The sequence below is a fragment of the Solanum stenotomum genome, chromosome 6, assembly GCF_019186545.1.
Source record: "Solanum stenotomum isolate F172 chromosome 6, ASM1918654v1, whole genome shotgun sequence".
In the NCBI taxonomy this organism is placed as follows: domain Eukaryota; kingdom Viridiplantae; phylum Streptophyta; class Magnoliopsida; order Solanales; family Solanaceae; genus Solanum; species Solanum stenotomum.
Window position 1 is genome coordinate 8,248,188 of NC_064287.1, and position 19,248 is coordinate 8,267,435.

General features: G+C 36.5%; 1 protein-coding gene and 1 pseudogene across 2 annotated transcripts; one reads left to right on the plus strand and one right to left on the minus strand.

Annotated features, from left to right (window-relative positions):
- The first annotated feature begins 3,752 nt into the window (after window positions 1-3,752).
- Window positions 3,753-18,271, plus strand: LOC125869282 (plant UBX domain-containing protein 4-like). Of its 2 annotated transcripts, XM_049549848.1 has the most exons (4): window positions 3,766-4,328; window positions 8,881-9,163; window positions 17,575-17,670; window positions 17,773-18,271. In XM_049549848.1, exons 1-4 carry the CDS (start codon window positions 3,847-3,849, stop codon window positions 18,151-18,153), a joined length of 1,242 nt encoding a protein of 413 aa, XP_049405805.1. In that variant the 5' UTR covers window positions 3,766-3,846; the 3' UTR covers window positions 18,154-18,271. The 2 variants fall into 2 exon arrangements, with proteins under 2 accessions (XP_049405806.1, XP_049405805.1); XM_049549849.1 differs by lacking the exons at window positions 17,575-17,670; window positions 17,773-18,271 and adding an exon at window positions 15,889-17,040 and having other exon boundaries at window positions 3,753-4,328.
- On the minus strand, window positions 11,118-11,620 carry LOC125869313 (60S ribosomal protein L37-like; annotated as a pseudogene).
- Window positions 18,272-19,248: the final 977 nt, after the last annotated feature.

Here is a 19,248-nt window from a genome sequence, read left to right on the forward strand (position 1 = left end):
CCCCCCCCCCCAGCCCCCCACCCCCCAAAAAAAATAAGTTTGCTCTTAAATTACATTGTTTGACATGTTTAATTGGAATTACTTGGTTAGGTAATTACTTGGTTAGTAGATAATTGAGTCTAATTGTCACAGGATAATTACACTCTCCAATTCACATGGAGAGGTTGTGAATTGTTGGCAATTATATGGTGTAATTACAAGTTGATTACTTTTTAATTTCTTCTCTTTATTTCTATTTTTATTTTTTTGTTTTTTTATTTTTTTATTATTGTAATGTTTTCTAAAATATATATTTTTTATTTTTTATTATTTATTTTAAAAATTCAATATAACCTTTGATTACACTTGTGCAACCAAACAATACATTTATAATTATATTGTATCAAACAAATGGGTCATCATAATTACTAGTTGTGTAATTACTAATTTGGTAAATACTACCCTAGTAATTATTTTATCTCTGTAGAGTGAATTCACCCGCATTTCATGCGTTTGTAGAAAGATCCTTATGCAAAAAACTTGTTTAATTAACTTATTTTAGGTGCTTTTAATCCAAAATAATAGAACTTGAAAAAATAAAATAATCCTTTAAACACTAATTTTTAAGCTAACATAATAAAAATAAACTAAAAGCCATAAATTAATATTTATAAACTATTACTTATACTAATAAGGCATAAATTAAAAACTCATCCAAACCATCCTTGAGCACAACAATGAAGAGCCTGCTCATTCATTGTTGCTGAGTAGTTGCCTGTTGCTGATTTCCAAGCATTTTTGATGAAATTTTCTGTTTTAAAAATAATAGCATTAATATTTATATTATACTTTAGCTATTTCATTCAAGTAAATATCAAAAATTAAATTAAATAAAATCGAACTAAACTCAAGAACTTAAAGAAATCGAAACCAACTTAATTAATCCATTTGATACACTATCCCTTTGCGTATAAATTAGATTGTTGACGGTAAAACATATTCTTTAGGAGAAATATTAAGGACAAAAATTAAAGATTATTTTTCATCAATACTTTTGATTATTTTTAAACTATACTCCTCCATTTTATATTTACTGAATTTTTGTGCCTTTTTCATTGTTCAAAATACTCTTTTCGTTCTTATTTACATGTTGTCATTATTAAAAATAGATGTTTCTTGATACTTTTTTCATCATTTTTTACTTGTTAAATTTTGAATTGATACACCTATTAAGAAAACAATGATTTATATAGTGAATTTATCATTTTACCTCTATTAATTAATTAATAGAGTCTTTAACATATTTACTCACTATATTTTTCAGAGCTATTAACACCTTGTTTGGATGATTTTTACCCGTTGCATTGTATTGTATTGTTAGTTTAAATACAATGTTTATTTTGATTGTTACTTAAATTCTATTTTATCGTATTGTTTAAATTCATCGTTAGGTAACAATGAAAATACTCATTTTATGTATCGATTGATTTGGTGTGATCGCGTCGTTACTTTAATTTTCTTCTTAATATATCTTTATTTATTATTGAGAAAATAGTCAAATGCCCCCTTAATCTATTACTAGATTACCAACTACACACCTATACTTTACGAGAAACCTATTATCTCTCTTGACTATTTTAAAATATAATTATTTGCTCTCTAAACTCTGAGGTGACAAAGAAAGTGTAGTTCACTCTCTTTGAGAGAGTGAAAGACAATAAAAATAATTAAAACTTTAATTTATAAGTATTTCGTTTATTTCATATTACTTTTCTGTTTTTTTTTATTTTTTATACTTTCTTTTGTTCTTATTTTTTTTTCCATTTTTACCTTCTTCCTCTTCTTTATTTTCCTCTTTAACATGGCAACATCAGCTCACCTCCACCACAGGCTAGCATCATCCATTTATTATTAAGCCAACTCTCATTGTCAAATTGCATACTTGTTACTGTAACTTCACTTCTCACCGATTTGAAAATTTTGCGATAACTCAAAATTAAAATTGAAAATCAAAAGGACTGAACTTTAGTGTAACAATGGAGAAGAATACATTGGGTAACAAACCCATTAACTTAGAAGAATATATTTACAAAATCATTGGGTAACAAACTAATTAATGGAGAAAACCCATTTATTGAAATGGTTGCAATAATCCATCAAACTTCTTAGGTTAACATTGTTAAATCAAAATCAACACTAGTCTCTCTGTTAGCCAACAATGGTATCCTCATTTCGGTTAACTAGTCTTGCTTACTAGTAATTTCTCAAAGCATTGTTTTAATTTCAATACTAGCAGTGAAAGCAGAAGTGATTCCGACGATGGAGTTTCTCATTCTCCTAAAGTTTCAATAAAGAATATCGAGATTTTATTGATATCACATCTCCTCAAGAGGTCTAAGAATATATAGTTGCCATGGAATGTATCCTATCTAAAAAGACATTTTTTTTAGCTGAAAAACATTGTTGAAGAGAAAGAAAAAGAGGAATGGAAAATGAAATAAGAAAAGCAGAAAAGGAAAATATAAAAGGAAAAAGCATAATAGAGAAAAATAATTATTTTTTTATATAAAAAAGGTAATATTACGTGGGCGCATGCATATCACTACTTGGTGTGAATCTGGGTGATCGATTTTAAGGGGATATATATTTCATCTTGAAAATGTCTAGGAGATAATAGGACCCTCGTAAAGTATAAGTGTGTAGTTGGTAATCTGATTATAGGTTGGGGGGTGATTTGGCTATTTTCTCTTTATTATTTAATAATCATATTTCATCTTTTATCCTACTTTTTAATAATAGTTGTTCCCCGTACCCTACTTATCTTGTAGGTTTCTCACTCAAATTATGAATGGATGACATTATGTAATGATGAAGACCGATACAATCTATCTAAACACTGCATTCATTAAAACACTATAGTACGATATAATACAACACATACAATACATTATGAAACAATGTGTAACAACCATCCAAACAAATTGTAACTCAATGTAATAAATTAGGGTATAGTAGAAGGAAAAAAATTGTTTTTTTCAGAAAAAAATTGACACGTAAATAGGGACAGAGGAGTACTTGTCATTTTACAAATCCAATGCATAAATGACACTTTTCTTCCTATTTTACCCTTGAGAGTTATTAACCTTAAAAATACGCACTTGACCAACATAGAAAAACTAAGTAAATAATTCATGTCCATCAATTAAATTAATTAATCAGATTAAATAAATTAATTCATGTTCATTGATTGAAAACTTGACTGTACGAAAACACTAAATAAAGGTATAATGATAAACTTAGCTAATTTCTTAAGGGAAAAAATTGTTCAAAGTTCAAGATAGATGTTTGAATTTTTTTTCTTATATATTTTCTAGGAGATAAATTACTCTACTTGCAAAGTTATATTTATGATTTCACAAAAAATAATAGTGGAAATATAGTTTAAATTATATTATTGAATGTTACAAGTGTACATTATCTCATAAATTCAATTAATATAAAATAAAGAAAATATTTTTCTAGAAAATATAAATTAATTAACAATCCATTAAAAAAATATTAAAAAACAATGAACATTTAAAAAATTCACTCATTTTAAACTTTAATTATTTTCAATAATTTATTTAATACTCTATTGACTAAAGTCATCTCGTACACATTTCAACAAAATTATGATCCAGTGGGGCACCTCCCGTGGATAAACCGAAAACCCGACTCTGCGAACCTGTTACATTATTACATAGCGTTGACAACCCGAAAATCAAAATATAGAAAACCCAAAGGCAAAAAAGTTTATTTTGTGTATCATTCCCCAAAAATTCTTCAACATATAAAAAACAGAAGAGGAAACTCAAAGCATTTGCAAAAATGGAGAAGAAAGCTAATGAAGCTCTTATCAACACATTCTGTGAAATCACTTCTTCTTCTAAATCCCAAGCACTTTTCTTCCTCGAAAGTCATAATTTCGACTTAGACTCTGCCGTTTCCACCTTCCTCGAAAACTCTTCACTTCCCTCCGCCGGCCCCGGCACCGCCGTCGTCGCCACCGATCCAGTATCTCCGTCCGACTCACAGTCCTACTCTCCTTCTCACTCTGAGTCTTCTTCTCCCTCCTCCCGCTCTCGCTCCCCATCTCCTCCTCCTCCTCCTTCTCTCAGCTCGAAACGATTACGGAAACCTTCTTCTAATGCTTATAATTTGAGGTCCTCTAGACCTAGAAATGATGCCTCTGCGGCTGATGTTGCTGATGCTGTTGGTGGTGGGAGGAGAAGTCTGAGACGTCGACCTAGCACAGGGTTAGAGAGTAACTCCGATGAGCCGCAAGAAGCTTACACTGGCGGAGAAAAAAGGTAATTATCTTACATGTACCGGCTCTAAAGAGTTACAAAAAAGGGAAGTGTTCTTAATAGGTTCTAGTTTTTTTTTTAGAGAAAAATATTGGGTATTGTTTGTGAAAGAACTAATATATATATTAGAAGAAGATTAAAATATCTGGAGTACTATGTGTCAAGAAAGATTAAATGGATTAATTGAATAAGAATTATTAAAAGAAATCTATTATAATAAAGTTATTAGCAACATTGCATCTCAAAGAGTTAGACGAATATGCTTCATAATTCTTTTTAAATTAGTTTTAGGCCTCCATTCGATTTTGGCCTTAGGCCATTAATGTGCTTGAGGTGCCCTTGATTACTTCATCATCAATTTGACATTCTACTTTTATTTGTACAAGTGAAAAAATGTGAAAAAGTGGACTTGAATGAAATTAGATAGACTTATCAGAGTTTGCTAAGCATAACCTGTGAGGGATGGGATGAGGACAACACTAAAAAACTGAATTTCATCACAACTCCAAAGTTAAGCATCCTTGGGTGACATAATTACTAGGATAGGGGACCCTGGGAAGTCCTTTTGTTACGTATAGCCTCATAACTTATAAGACTTTATTTCGGACTAAATATGTGCCTTATTACACTACTTGGTAATCTGGATATGTGTGAAAACCCTGAGGATATCATATCCCTTGCTGATTTTATTTTTTTGGAGTTTGTAAAGGAGGTAAAGTATGAGTGAAGATGCGAAAATTCCCTTGACTTCAATTGGTTTAGGAATGAAACATGGCTGATTGATTGATATTAATGGGAAAACTTGGGGCAGATGGCATCCTCAAGGGTTGCTTAGTAGTTGAGGTATGGGAGTAACAACTAGCGTCACTTAATTTGAGTCTATCTGCTCTAGCCTTGGTAAATTAAACCAGGTGGACCCAAGCTAGTTCGGACACCATCCATAATTTTATTTGTTGGTGCAAATGACATTAAGAACAATAACCTAGCTCAGTATGGATTCATCATACTCTCTGGTTAGGGTAACCCTTCAAGGACAATCAAATGCATATCAACCTAACATGTGTACATCATAGTGCTTTGTAGTATCTGCTTTATTTCTAGAAGTGATGACCATTCACTTTATATTGGTTAAAATTGATATAATTTGGACGTTACTGGGCTAACACATTATGGGGTTTATTACAGAGTTCCTGAGATTGGGTTTGTGGTAGGATGGGTGAAGGGTCTACATTTGTAGCTTCAGGAGTTAACACAAACATCTCTGTCATCATTCTAATATTTACTAGTCTGGATTAGGGGCTGCTTCTCAGGGTATTACAATTTTTTCCTCTCATGGACACAATAATAGTTGCTACTCTCATACTAGTTAATTCTAAATTGTACTCATAGTTCTCCCGGTACATGATCTATTTGTGTTATTATTCTTTGGCTCTTCTTTTTACCATGCTTTTGTTTTAAAACACAAGCCATTAACTATTCCAGATAGATAAAGAGGATCTTTTTGGTTGTGTGGTGGTTTTCCTGCTTTTGTTGATGGATTAGGCCGAAAGGCCTCCTTTATAGACAAACCTATCACAGATTTCCATTTTCTTTCCCTAAACTAGCCAGTTATTCTAAGACCCAAAGAGAATAAATGAACATAATAAACTAGCCAGAAATGATTTATTAAGACTCTGTTATGTGGTCTGAAAATGGTGCATTGACTGGGGCCATGGACTAATCATAGGAAAAATTGACTCCCTACTCCTTCATAACTGTATCTTGGGAAGTCTATACCCTGGGGGATTGCTGGAATTGGTTCTGAAATCCAACAGCTGGAAGAGAATCATGGCCTAGTTATTAAACATTGCTTTAGGGAGGCCAATCAGATAGCTGATAAAGTGGCATCCCTGAGTCATCAACTGTAGGATGCTTACATATGTACACACTTCTTGACCTTACCAAGGTAAATTAGATGCCTTCTCAATACTGATAGATGGCAGATGCTTATTTCAGAATCTAAGCTCCATTGTCTTTGATCCACGTTGAACATCCTAGTTTCAGTAACACCTTTCAAGTTGTGCTTACTCTTTTGCTCATAGTACAGGATGCTAGAAATTTTTGTACATGTTGACTTTGACATCTTGTGAAGGACGGTTAGGTTTGTCCCCCCTTCATGTAATTGTATCTTTTATTTGGTGGTAAAGATACAGAAGGGGATCTGTCAGCTCAGTAAGAACAAAAAACTTATAGAGCTAAGGAGCTGACAAAATCCAGGTAGTGATCTAAGTTATTTACAGGGAAAAGTTAGCCCAGCTAAAAAGGTTAACCAAACAACTAGCCATTGTCCAAGTAAAGCACGATACTTTAGGGGGAAGTTTAGTCTTCCGGACTAATTTCCAGGGCCATAGATCATTCATCATCTTATTGGAATTTGGAGCTCAAGTGTTCATATCCTGCCTTGACTGTGTATAAACCTTTACCAGTTGAAGTCCCATTTTTAACTTATCACTGCTGTGAATGTTAATGTTGCAGTTCTCTAAGCTTTTGAGCTGATTAAACAGCTCTTCCAATTCCCAATCTTGCAAATTTCTTCTTAGGTTCAGGTTCCAAGAGTTGACATCCCTGTACTGACCAATAGAATAATTAGGATATATGGTGATGTTAAATATAGTTGGGAAGGCTTCTTTCAAAGTGGAGTCTCCTGTCCATTTGTCTAGCCAGAATCTGATATGGTTCCCATTCCTTACCTCAAAGTGAGTTTGTTTGAAAAAATCATCCCACAAGGTATTAATGGCCTTCCATAATCCAGTTCCGTAGGGAGTGTGGATTGTTTTGTACACCGCTGGGTGTTGCTGCCATGCTTAGCCACAATTACCTCTTTCCACAGACCAGCATCCTTCTAAATGAACCTCCAATGCCACTTCATAAGCATACACTTGCTATGTATAGCAAGATCTTTGATACTAAGGCCACCAAGATGTTTGGGAAGAGTGACAAAAGGCCACTTCACAAGGTGTAATTTGTGAGATTCACTGTTGCCTTGAATGCCTTCCCATAAAAAGTCTCTCCTGATTTTATCTAGACGCTTCAAGACTTTGTCGGGGATTGGGAAGAGAGACATGAAATATGTTGGGATGCTATCCAAAACACTGTTTATTAGAGTCAAATCTTTCTCCTAGAGAAAGGTACTGCTTTTGCCATGTAGCCAGTCTTTTCTCAAATAACCCCATTATATTTCCGTTGCTTTGTGTTTAGCCCCCAAATGTAGTCCCAAATAGATTGTTGGGAAATTGCCAATACTGCACCCCAAGATATCAGCCAGCTCCTCCAAATTTGGCACCACATTTACAGGGTAAATTACACTCTTCGACATGTCAATATGAAGGCCAGACAATGCTTCAAAAATCATGAGGGTGAAATTAAGGTTGAGAACTTGTGATTTTTCAGCACCACAAAAAATAAGTGTCATCTGCAAATGATAGGTGTGAGATGGACACATAAGTCTCACTGTTGGTTCCAACCCTGAAACCCTCCGGCCACTGTCCCTGTTTGGCTTTCTCAAGCATGCAACTAAGACCCTCCATAGCAAGGATGAAGAGAAATGGAGAGAGAGGATCCCCTTGTCTGATCCCTCTCATGGGAGAAAAGCATCCCACTGGACCACTATTAATAAAGGATGGAATATTCTTTACCAAAATAAATAAAATAAAGGATGGAATATTTCACAGTGGACATGCTGTATCTTATCCATTTTCCCCCGAACCCCATCTTTCTGAGAATTGAGATTAGGAATGACTCAGTTTATTTTGTCAAAAGCTTTTTCTACATCAAGGTTAAAAAGGATTATTTGGTGGTACTATATTGATGATTGTGAGTTAAGAAAAAGAGAGAAGATAGGAAGTATACTGAAAAAATGTTTCCTTGTATCTGATCATTTGACTGGAGAAGTTAAAATGAAAAGAAGGTGATCATTACAAATCTATATCTAATCATGCAAACTTGATTTGCAAGGAAATGCATTCTTGGATAAAAGTTTTGGAGCAAGCAATTTTGTTCTGTTGTCCCTGGCTATGCTGTCAGGCTTCTGCTTTTTACATTTCCCTGAGAGAATCTTATTGTCCATGGTTCCTGGTCATTTTAAATCACTCTCCTGTCCAAGTCACTTCTTGATTTTATCATCTCTTTGATTTTGATTATATCAGCAAGGTTAAACAACATTTATATACTGAATTGGATTTTGCTGTGTTAGATATTGTTTCTGATAGTTCCCTTGTTGGAGGATTTTCATTTTTTTTATCTCATCCATAAATTATCAAGAGCATGTTGACATCCTTTCAATGCCTTCTGAAATATGCTAGTAAGTAGTAACTGACAGTTAGTTGGATCTGAATTTAACTGCTGGTTACTCTTTTCTTTTAACCCTTAGTCTGTTAGCTAGATTTCTATGTTCTATAACATGTATCAAAAGTCAAAAAATATTTTCTTATATTGATAAACCCTGAATAATATAGTTTTTCTGAAAGTACAAGATGCATATTCACTTTCATGTTGCTGATCAAAGTCCTTTGTGTAGCGGAATGCTTGTTCAAGATCCATCAAAAGAGAATGACGTGGATGCACTATTTAATCAAGCTAGACAATGTGCTGCTGTAGAAGGACCTTCGGAACACCTTCCATCTTCAGGCTCAAGAAGCTTTACTGGAGCTGCAAGACGGCTTACAGAGGAAGCTGTGCCTTCTGTTCCTCAGCCACCTGAAAATGCTACCCATGCTATCACTTTTTGGCGCAATGGGTTCACTGTAGATGATGGTCCTCCACGGAGTTTTGATGATCCAGAAAATGCCTCTTTCTTAGAGGTAATATTAGCTTACATCACGATTTTAACTTTTGATTTACATGCATTTGTTTGTTTTCATGGTTCCACATTTACTGCATGTTTTTTTTTGTGATGAAGTAAGATGTTGTATTAGAAAGGCATCAAGGAGATGCAAATTACGTACACAAAAACATGGTTAACTCCTGAGAACAAAAACATCTATTTAATCAGGGAGTTAACCACAAGCAAAAGAATGGTAGCTAAGCCATATTGAGGGAGCTAATGAAATCTAAGAGGGGTAATATATCATTTATAGGGGATAAGTTGCTCCAATGGAAGAGATTAATAAGGCAGTTGAGATACCATCAAAACATCTGAGATTCCTTTCCTTCCAAATACACCAAAAAATACATGATGGAATCATCTGCCTGGTCTTCTTGATGGGGCTATCAACTTCTCTAAGACTCCAACTTCCAACTACTTCTTTGACACTTTGTGGGAGAATCCAGTTGATACCAGCAATTGAAATAAACATATTCCAAAGAGCTGCTGCCACTGGACAGTGCAGAGACAAATGATTCACTGATTCCAGGTTATTGAGGCACATGAAGCATCTGTTTACTAGCTGAAGTTTCCTCCTATTTAGATTGTCCAGGGTTAGGATAGCATTCTTGAGGGTAGTCCAGGTGAAACACTTGATTTTAGGGGGTAGTCTAGTCTTCCAAATCAGTTTCCATGGCCACTGGTCTATCATGCCATTTGAAGAGCACAACTTATGGTATCCTTCACTGTGTATATTCCTTTTTCAGAGTTGCCCCATTTTAAGCTATCAGGCAAGTGAGGGGTCATCGAGGCTCCTTCTAGAATTCTGAAAAAATCAAAGAGCTCATTAAGCTCCCAGTCTTGAAAATTCCTTCTAAAGCGAGGTGCCCATATTCCACCTTCTCTGTTTTGAGCCACTGAAGAGTCTGTGTCAGAGGCTATCCTGTAAATAGCAGGGTGGGAGGCATTAAGAGGTTGATTGTTAAGCCACTTGTCTTTCCAAAATTTAACTGAGTTACCATCTCCAATCCTGAAGGACACCTCTTGGAAGAACTCCTCCCTTAGCTGGTTAATGTACTTCCTGGGTCCAACTCCATAAGGGTCTTTGTTCTGCTTGGTACTCTATTTGTCTTGCCTCCCATATTTGGCATTCACTGCCTCTTTCTAGATACATGTTGGTTCTTGAGCATATCTCCACCACCATTTCATTAAAAGACTCTTGTTGTGCTTCTTTAAATCTCTGATTCCCAGACCTATTCCTGCTTAAGAGTATAAATTAATGAAAGCCTTTGCTGTTCAACTTTCTTATACATTGATATATAATTCTACAGTTGAAACTGATGTAAAACAATGACGATAACTTCATTAAAAAAACAATAACTTTAATACAGTAAATTCAAGAGAGCACTGTTGGTGGTAGGGATGTTCATGGTTCAGTTTAAGTTGGTTTTCACTAAAAGAAAACCAGACCAATCAAGTCCTTTTTTAAAATATTAAAACCAAACTAAACCATTTAAGTCAATTTTTCATTGGTACCATCCTTGTCGGGTTTTTGAGTTATTTCAATTTTTAAAAATATGTGACATATGCTGCCAAGTCAATTACTGTTTAGGAGAAGTTGTCATTTACCAAGTTTTCTTGATGATAGTTGAATTAAATGGTGATGAATAATTTAATGACTCAATGAAAGACAAGTTGTATTAAGCATAAAATAGATTTTTGGACTTATCAAATGGAACTATAAATCAAACTAGAATATAAAGACAAAGAAGTAAATTGTTGTCAAGGCAAGAACTAGACTGTAAACCAAGAGTGCAAAGATTAATATGTACAGTAAAATACATATATATGTAATTATTATTTTTCAGTAGGTATTTGTATAGTCGATTGGTTCTGTTTTTTGGTTATTTTTTTCTTAAAACCAAAACCAAATCAATTTTTTTTTTCAAACACAGAAACCAATCCATTTGACATATATCTTAAACAGCAATAACTCCAATCTAACAGATGAGAGGTAATATTCCAGAAACAAATATTCAAAACTTCGATTCATCGGTGAAATGGAAGGCAAAATCAAAATAAAACAACGTCAAACTGCCTCTTTAGAAACTTAAGCGGCCGCAGCAGTGCCCTTCTTCCTTGGAGCTGCTTCAGTTCCTTCTCTGAAGTTTGTCTTAAACCTACGGGGATCATTGCGGAGATACCTCATGCGACCAGTTCCAGTGGTCTTTCTTCTAAGTGCCTTGACGCTCCAGTTATATTTTCTGAGACGAGCAGCAGGGTAAGCACAAGCTGAACACGACTCTTCTGGATGTGGAAGCTACGGCGACCACATCTAACACACAGTGTGTGGGTCTTGTTCCTCCTCTTACCGAAACTTCCTGTTCCTTTTCCCATTTGTGCAGCTTTTCCTTTAGCTTCGACGATGTCTTGGCTAGAAAATTATACGAAAAGGAAGTAACCAAATCAAATTTTATTTGATTTTGTTTTTTCATTTTAGAAAAAATTAAATCAAACCAAAAATATTGTTTTTTTTTTTACTTGGTGTGATTCAGTTCCCTAGGAACACCCTAGTTGGAGGATAGGGTGGGTTGATTTTTAAATTCAACAGAGCACATCTAGTAAGATCTTCCTAATGTGAAAAAACGTTTGATCTTACATCTCATCTACTAGGGCTCAATGATGTCTTTGGGCAGTCTGGATCTTTTTTAAAAATGGTAACGATGTATTATGTCACAAAAGTACATGGGTTGTACTCAAACCTTATATACAGATGCACTCTAGACACTCCTACTCTATTTCTATATTGAGTCTAAAACATCAACTATAGAGGCAGTGTCATTTGAGTATAATTGATTACACCAAAAACATAACAACAAAATGCAGTTTAGTTTAACATCCTGCACACTATTTTCTATGCCTTCAAAACATCTGGAATTCCTTTCTTTCCAGATTGCCCACCATATTGAAGCAGGGATAATTCTCCATCTAGTTCTGTCTTTTGCAAGGGCACCTGCCTCCTCCCAGCTGTACAAGGCCTCAGTAACTCTCCTAGGCATAGTCCAGGATATGCCTTTAAGGCTCAAGAAAATCCTCCAAAGCTGCCGAGTGTATTTGCAGTGTAGAAATAGATGGTTTACAGTTTCTAAGGTTTCCCCACATAGGAAACACCTAGAGCATAAGGTTATCCCCCTTTTCATTACATTATCCTGAGTCAGGGCAGCTTCCTTAGCTAGCAGCCAAATAAAGCACGAGACTTTGTGTGGGATTCTACACTTCCATATTTGTTTCCAAGGCCAGATGGGACTCTGCTGGCTTGATTGATCCATCAGCCTGTAAGCTGAATGCACTTTGAACTCTCCTCTATTGTTGCCTTTCCACTAAAGCATATCCTCATATGCCTGAAGTCCAGTAAAGTGTCCAACCAAGTTGAGGAATGCTGCCAACCTCATCACTTCCCAGTCATTTTGTTCTCTCCTGAAGATGAAATTCCACTCTTGTGGTATCCATAGTTCTGCAATAGTTCTTTGTTGGAACATTGCCAGATTGTAAATATCAGGGAAAAGAGTTTCCAGGTTACCTTTCTCATGCCATTCATCCTTCCAGAATTTGATCTTGTTCCCATTCCCCACTTTCATCTTGAATTTGGGTTTTACTTCCTCCCATAATGCTCTTATGGATCTCCATAAACTGATCCCATAAGGTGTGGTCACAATCTTAGTCATCCAACTATCTTCACTCATATTTGGCACCTATCACTCTTCTCCAAAGTGTTTGGTTTTCATTTGAGTATTTCCACAACCACTTCATTAAGAGTGCTTTGCCATGTAGCTCCATATTCTTTATTCCCAGACCACCATTCTTCTTTCCAGTTGTCACTGCATTCCATTTAACTAGATGAAAGCCTCTATTCTCTTTGTTTCCTTGCCACAAGAACTTCCTTCTTTTGCTGTCTAGTCTTTTAGTGATCCCTGGTGGGATGGGAAATAGAGACAGCATGTAAGTTGGGAGAGCATCCAGGACTGAGTTAATGAGGGTCAGTCTACCCCCTCTTGACAAGTACTGAGTTTTCCATCTGGCCGGCGTCTTCTCACACTTCTCTATCACACCATTCCAAATTTCTAAGGACTTGGATTTTGCTCCCAATGGCATACCCAAATATGTTGTAGGTAGAGTACCTACTTCACCCCCTAGAATTGAAGCTAACAAGTCTATGTTGTTGACCTCATTGATAGTATACATAGAACTTTTAATCCAGTTAATGTGCAGCCCGGATACCCCTTCAAACAGCACCAGGATCACCCTTTTAAGTATTTCAGTTGGTCTTCCTCAGCTCCACAAAAAATCAGTGTATCATCTGCATACTGAAGATGTGTCACCTCCAAGCTTTCTGTATATTCTCTAGCCACATCAAAACCTTTTACCCAGCCTCTCATATTTGCTGTCTTGAGCATATTATTCAGCCCCTCCATAGTAATTAAGAATAAGAAAGGGGACAATGGATCACCCTGCCTGAGTCCTCTTTGAGTTTGAAAAAACCCTGCAGGGGAGTCTTTGGGCAGTCTGGATCTTGTAGCATTCTACTCAAACATCCATTTTAAACTAGTTTATCTAATACCAGTATTCAACCTATGAAACACAAACACCACTTTCAAGAAACATAATTTTTACTGGGAGACCTTAAATCCTCTATGATTTTTTGATAAGTAAAATCCACTCGTGATTAGTATTTAAAAAAGAACCTCTGGAGCAGATATATAACTGTTCATGCTTAGTACTTATCTATGTAACTTGAAAGCTGCTTTCAAGCATTACACCTTTCTAGAAATGAATGAAGAGGTTTGTTGTATGTTTTGGAAAATGTTCTGTTATTTAAATGAATTAAGAGACCACCTCTCTTTTGGTCCGCATGCATAAGAACTGAATGAATCTATTTCTGTTTTTGTTCTTTAAGTGCTCCACATCGGTCTTTAGCTTTACAGTTATAATTTTTTAATAAGTAATTTGCATTTATGTTAATATAGTTATCATCTTACTCTCTACACAAACTCCTACTTACAAGGTAACAATTACTGGAATTTTTATCTGAAGGGAAATGTTGGTTAGATAAACAAGCTAATGGACACTTCTCGATGAAGATCATCCTATTATTGTTTTTTTTTTTGAACATTGATAAAGTTGTATTCTTCAGCATTAAGGACATGCTGGCCACCTTCAAAATTTACAGCCCTAAGCGAAATTACAAGCTCCCTATTAATTCTATAATTTGATCTACATCTTCTATGTAGAGTTGTTTACACCAAAAAAGTAAAGATACCAAACAATTCCATTTTACTTTGTGAATGAAATTAGATCTATCTTCAAAACATCTCCCATTTCTTTCCTTCGACACTGACCACCATATGCATGATGGTATTAGCTTCCACCACTTCTTTTGAGTCTTGCTACCCCTCCTTCTGATCCAACATTTAAAAAGATCAGAGGTGTGTTTTGGCATAGTCCAGCTATAGCATGTGATGTTGAGAAACAGCTCCCAGATCTGTGCAGTGAATTTGCAATGTAAAAATAGGTGATTGTTTGTTTCCCCAGTCAAATTGCATAGGAAACACCTAGGGACTAGTTGCTTTCCTTTCTTCTGCAGCACTTCTTGAGTGAAGCAGGCTCTTTTGATGACTAACCAGGTGAAGCATTTCACTTTGGTGGGGGTCAATCTTCTCCAAATACTCTTCCAGTGATGATGGCAGCCTCTAACCCCAACTTGTATGCCTTTCTTGTAAGCACTGTTTACTGTGAATTTGCCATCCTTGTGCTTCCAAATAACTCTATCTGGTGCATTTGTTACTAGATTCCAGGAAAGAAGCCACTCTATCTACTTCCCAGTCATTCAATAGCCTTCTGAAAGATAGGTCCCAGCCTTGTCATCCTATAATTGTTAATTTATTAGAGAAGATAATCTGGGCCTAACTGAAGTCTTGAATTCCTTAAAGATCGTAACCTCTTATTGGATGGAGCTGATAAATAATATTTGAGTCTCTTAGCCGCTTCACCAAAAGCATACAGCATTAAAGCATTTATTGTGTCCTTACATGTGATAGGCTTCCATTTTTTGTTAATTTCATGTTGATGTATGCTGTGCCATGTACAATGTAAACTTTCCACTCCCACCCTTGCCCCGCAGCAAATAAAGAATTTGTAAAGCGTAAAAACAGGATTTACATTTTCAAAAATGTTTTCTCTCCTTGAATCTGAACTTGTAGTTCCTCTTTGACATAGTGGATGAAATTTTATCAGTAATCAGTGTCATAATCCGAGATTTTCCTTGAATCTTATCTTTTAACAAGCATCCTATGTTGAAGTTGTAGAAATACAGCAACATTGTATTGTGATCTTCTTAAGCCTTAAAAAACTTTTTTCTTTTCTTGCTACTTTAAAGCAGTCTTATCATAAAAGGAGGATTTGAGAATCATCCTTTTTTGAACTTGGATCAATAAAATGACCCCGTATTGTTGGATGTGGACCAATATCTGATGTAATTTCAGATTCTTGTTGCAAGGCAGAACCACCACTACACCTGAACTGAGCTTTACGCGGTGGCACATACATTTCTCATTGTATTCTACCTATTTTTTACTCTAGAAAAACAACAGTAAGCACTGGTTGATTTTCTAGGCTTTTTTATTCTTTTCTTTCAAGAAAACTCAATCTGTTTCCATAATGGCTCAGGATGGTGTTCTTCCCCTCCAAGACGCTGCTCTTAATGTGAATGTTCCACTGAATTTGTTTGGATTTATCGGCGTTGCTGATCCTGCGAGAAACATGGTCGCTGAACGCGATCAAGAAGCTCAAAGAGATTGGGTTGTTGCTATTGACCACTGCCCCCGGTTTGAAGCTAGAAGTTGTCTAGCTCCTCCTTTCCGCGGTCTTGCTGACCCGAACATCGAGACTGCTATCTTCGCTTCGGCTTCCAATTTCCCTATCCAACGGATTACCTACCCCGGGGAATCCACCTTCATCCCTTGCTTTATCTCAGTCCTCTACTACCTCAATCAGATGGACCATTTAATGGTGTCCACTAAACGTTGGACAGACAACTGCGTGGGCTGAGTTTCCCCCTACTCTCAGATCTACATCTCCATTTTGCTCTACATCCAAGTGATCAGAGCGATGGATTCTTCAGGAATTTTCCGCTTTGGCTCTAGACTTCCAATCTTCTTGAGAGAATTTGAAACTTTGTTTCCCTTTACTAATCTGTGGATTCCAGGCCCTCTGGTCTCTGCATTCAAGAATTTATCTTGCTTTTGGCCTAGTGCCACTGGTCAGTTTGGCAATGTTTCTCCCTCTCTGCCTGCCACTCCCGAGTGGACCCAGGCTAGTAGATTCTCCTTTGGCAATAGATTTGCTTCGCACCTTCCTAACATCAGTATCTTCATCTCCCGTCTCCATTCCATCTGCAGCATCGCTACCAGGCCAGCTGTCACTGAACATTTGTTTTGCAATGATGTTGATGGCCCAAGATTTATGGCTACACTTTTTAGCCAAGCTTGTGTGCACGACGAAAATGAACTGATCAATGTCGCTTCTCCAGGAGCTTCATTAACATATGCCGGCGGTCTTCGCCTTTGGCAAAATGCTGCCGCAAACCTCTCCTTTTATGATCTTCCATCTCCCTTGGATATCAGCGTCGATCATGTTGAAAACGACTGGATCTCTGCCTTGAGAATGAACAATAGTTCATCTTGGCTCGGTCCACTAGCTGCTATGATGGCCAAGTACTGCCAATTTTGGAAAGGCTCCTGTTCCCTTGCTGATTGCTCACCAGATGGCTCCGCCACCGGTTCAGTCCGCTGCGTGGCAACCGGTGGAACCAATGTGTTCCAGGGTGGACCAATGAAACCGGTAATCACAACAACTTCCAGCATGAAAACGCCAACCAAGTTGGTCACTCACCATGCGCTCCAATCTACACCTCATGTTTGATGCCTCCACCACCATCCACGATATTCCAGATGCTCATGTCTATCCTGCTCTGACTTATCACTTCAACCTCTCCCCCAACGATGCTGGTCGTACTGTCCTCAATGAAGGTCCATTTTGGGACGTCCACCCCCTTGCCTTTCAGAACAGTGGAATCCAAGTGTATCAAGGTGTCACACTCACAATTGCTCGAGACTACCATTCTGATACGCGTATTGACTCAGAGCACCAGTGAAGTGCTCGCCCCCGCCACCTTCCTTTTGTTAATATTTTAGGCTACTAGAGTATGTTGTTCCTTCGCAACATTTCTGGTTCTTTTGTTGTCTTTTGCTTTGATTTTTCTTTATCTTTTATTTGATGTAATGAAAAGTTTATTCTGAACAAGCAATGGAAAAATATCCTACTCAGGACTTGATATAAAGTTCATGAATGCAGAGTATTCGGAAGTCTGAATGTCCGAAAGAACTTGAGCCAGCAGATAGGAAGACACATGTTCATTTTAATGTCACAAGGAGTGAAGAGGACTGCCCAGTATGTCTCTTTAAAATAATAGCGAAGGGTCTCAGTTTTACTCATGAAACATCTGCCCTTGACAAAATCTCTTTCCTTTTTTCTCTGGGGTCGTATTTGCAGGTACCAGAGAAGCGCCATGTTTCATTTCAGGGTGTGAGAAGAACTTCGGGTAATACCAGCAATGCTGCGGCAGTAGAGTCAACCGTTGTTGTCTCATCATTCACTGCAGATCCAGCCCCATCAGTAGGCCTAGTTGTTGATCAGACGCAGCCTTCAACTTCAATTCAAGTTAGGTTAGCAGATGGCACACGGATGGTTTCACAGTTCAACTTCCAACACAGTATCAGAGATATCCGAGGGTTTATTGATGCATCAAGGCCCAGTGGATCCAGGAGCTATCAACTACAGACAGTGGGTTTTCCTCCCAAGGAACTTTCTGATCTCGACCAGACAATAGAACAAGCTGACCTAGCCAATTCAGTTGTGATCCAGAAACTTTAGTTACATCTCTAAACTTATATATACGAGTGTTGGGGGGTGCATTAATTTCCTTGAGGCATCCTGTTTGAATACCCTCTAGAAATCGTTTGAGATGCATCTATAAATTCCTTTTAGTTTTCTTCCTTGCTGCAACTAAAATGAACATTGGCTTAAACTGACTATAGAAGCTAGGTACCTCATCATATAAAAACTGTTCAGGTTCATCATATAAGGAAAGACAATAGCTCATCCTTCAACCAAGATAGCACACTTTACTCCCCTTGTTTGTTTAGGACTGGATAATTGGAGCATGAATAAATATAATATGGTGTCTAACATTAAGTAAACCAAGAATTGCATAAAGTCTAGAACTAAAAACACTTAAGCTTATAATGTGAACTAAACATATTTCCTTAACTAATATTGCTCACATACATTTCTCTAACATTGCCTTCCTCCCGGCAGGAGTATCGCTAGACTGATTTGATAATTGCGCGTGCAAGTAGGGATAAGTCTAACAAATGGACTATTTCGGCTGAAATTGGACGGGTCAAAATGGGATGAATCATTAGATGGTACAATGCTCAATTTTGCTTAAAGCTTAGTTGGGTGTAAGATGAATTAGGTTAAAATGGACTAAATGATGAATCATAATTCAGCCCACCCATTTTGATTCAACTTTTATTGGGTCATTTGTACAAATGCTCCTATATTGAGGTGGTCTTTAATTCTTTAATTTCATAATGAAGAATAATATTGTATTAAATAGAACTTATAATTCTTACAAATTGTGGCATTAATATCTACTAGTCATGGACACGTGCGTTGTACGTCTGAGTCATGCTAAGTTGTCTTATTCTCTTTGGAGAGATATTTGTAAAGCAATCTTGTCATGAGTGTGTGCAATATTATTGATGTAGTAAAAGTGTATATTGTGTTAAATAGTCTTCTCATGTAGAGTGAACATAGTCTTTTACGTCACATCCCAAATAGTATTGTGCCGCATCAAACAATGTAATCCTTAGAAATTGATCCTCATCAGTGACATCAATCTTTAACCGATAACTAAAACACATTTGAAGATTTAATCAGTGTGACTTCATTTATTTGATAGTT

What these genes read in the sequence shown, in the direction of transcription:
- LOC125869282 (XM_049549848.1), top strand. Translation starts at nt 3,847, where the DNA reads ATGGAGAAGAAAGCTAATGAAGCTCTTATCAACACATTCTGTGAAATC. An exon ending in AAAATGCCTCTTTCTTAGAG is followed by an intron (nt 9,164 to 17,574) that starts GTAATATTAGCT and finishes TCATGAATGCAG; the next exon opens with AGTATTCGGAAGTCTGAATG. An exon ending in GGAGTGAAGAGGACTGCCCA is followed by an intron (nt 17,671 to 17,772) that starts GTATGTCTCTTT and finishes TCGTATTTGCAG; the next exon opens with GTACCAGAGAAGCGCCATGT.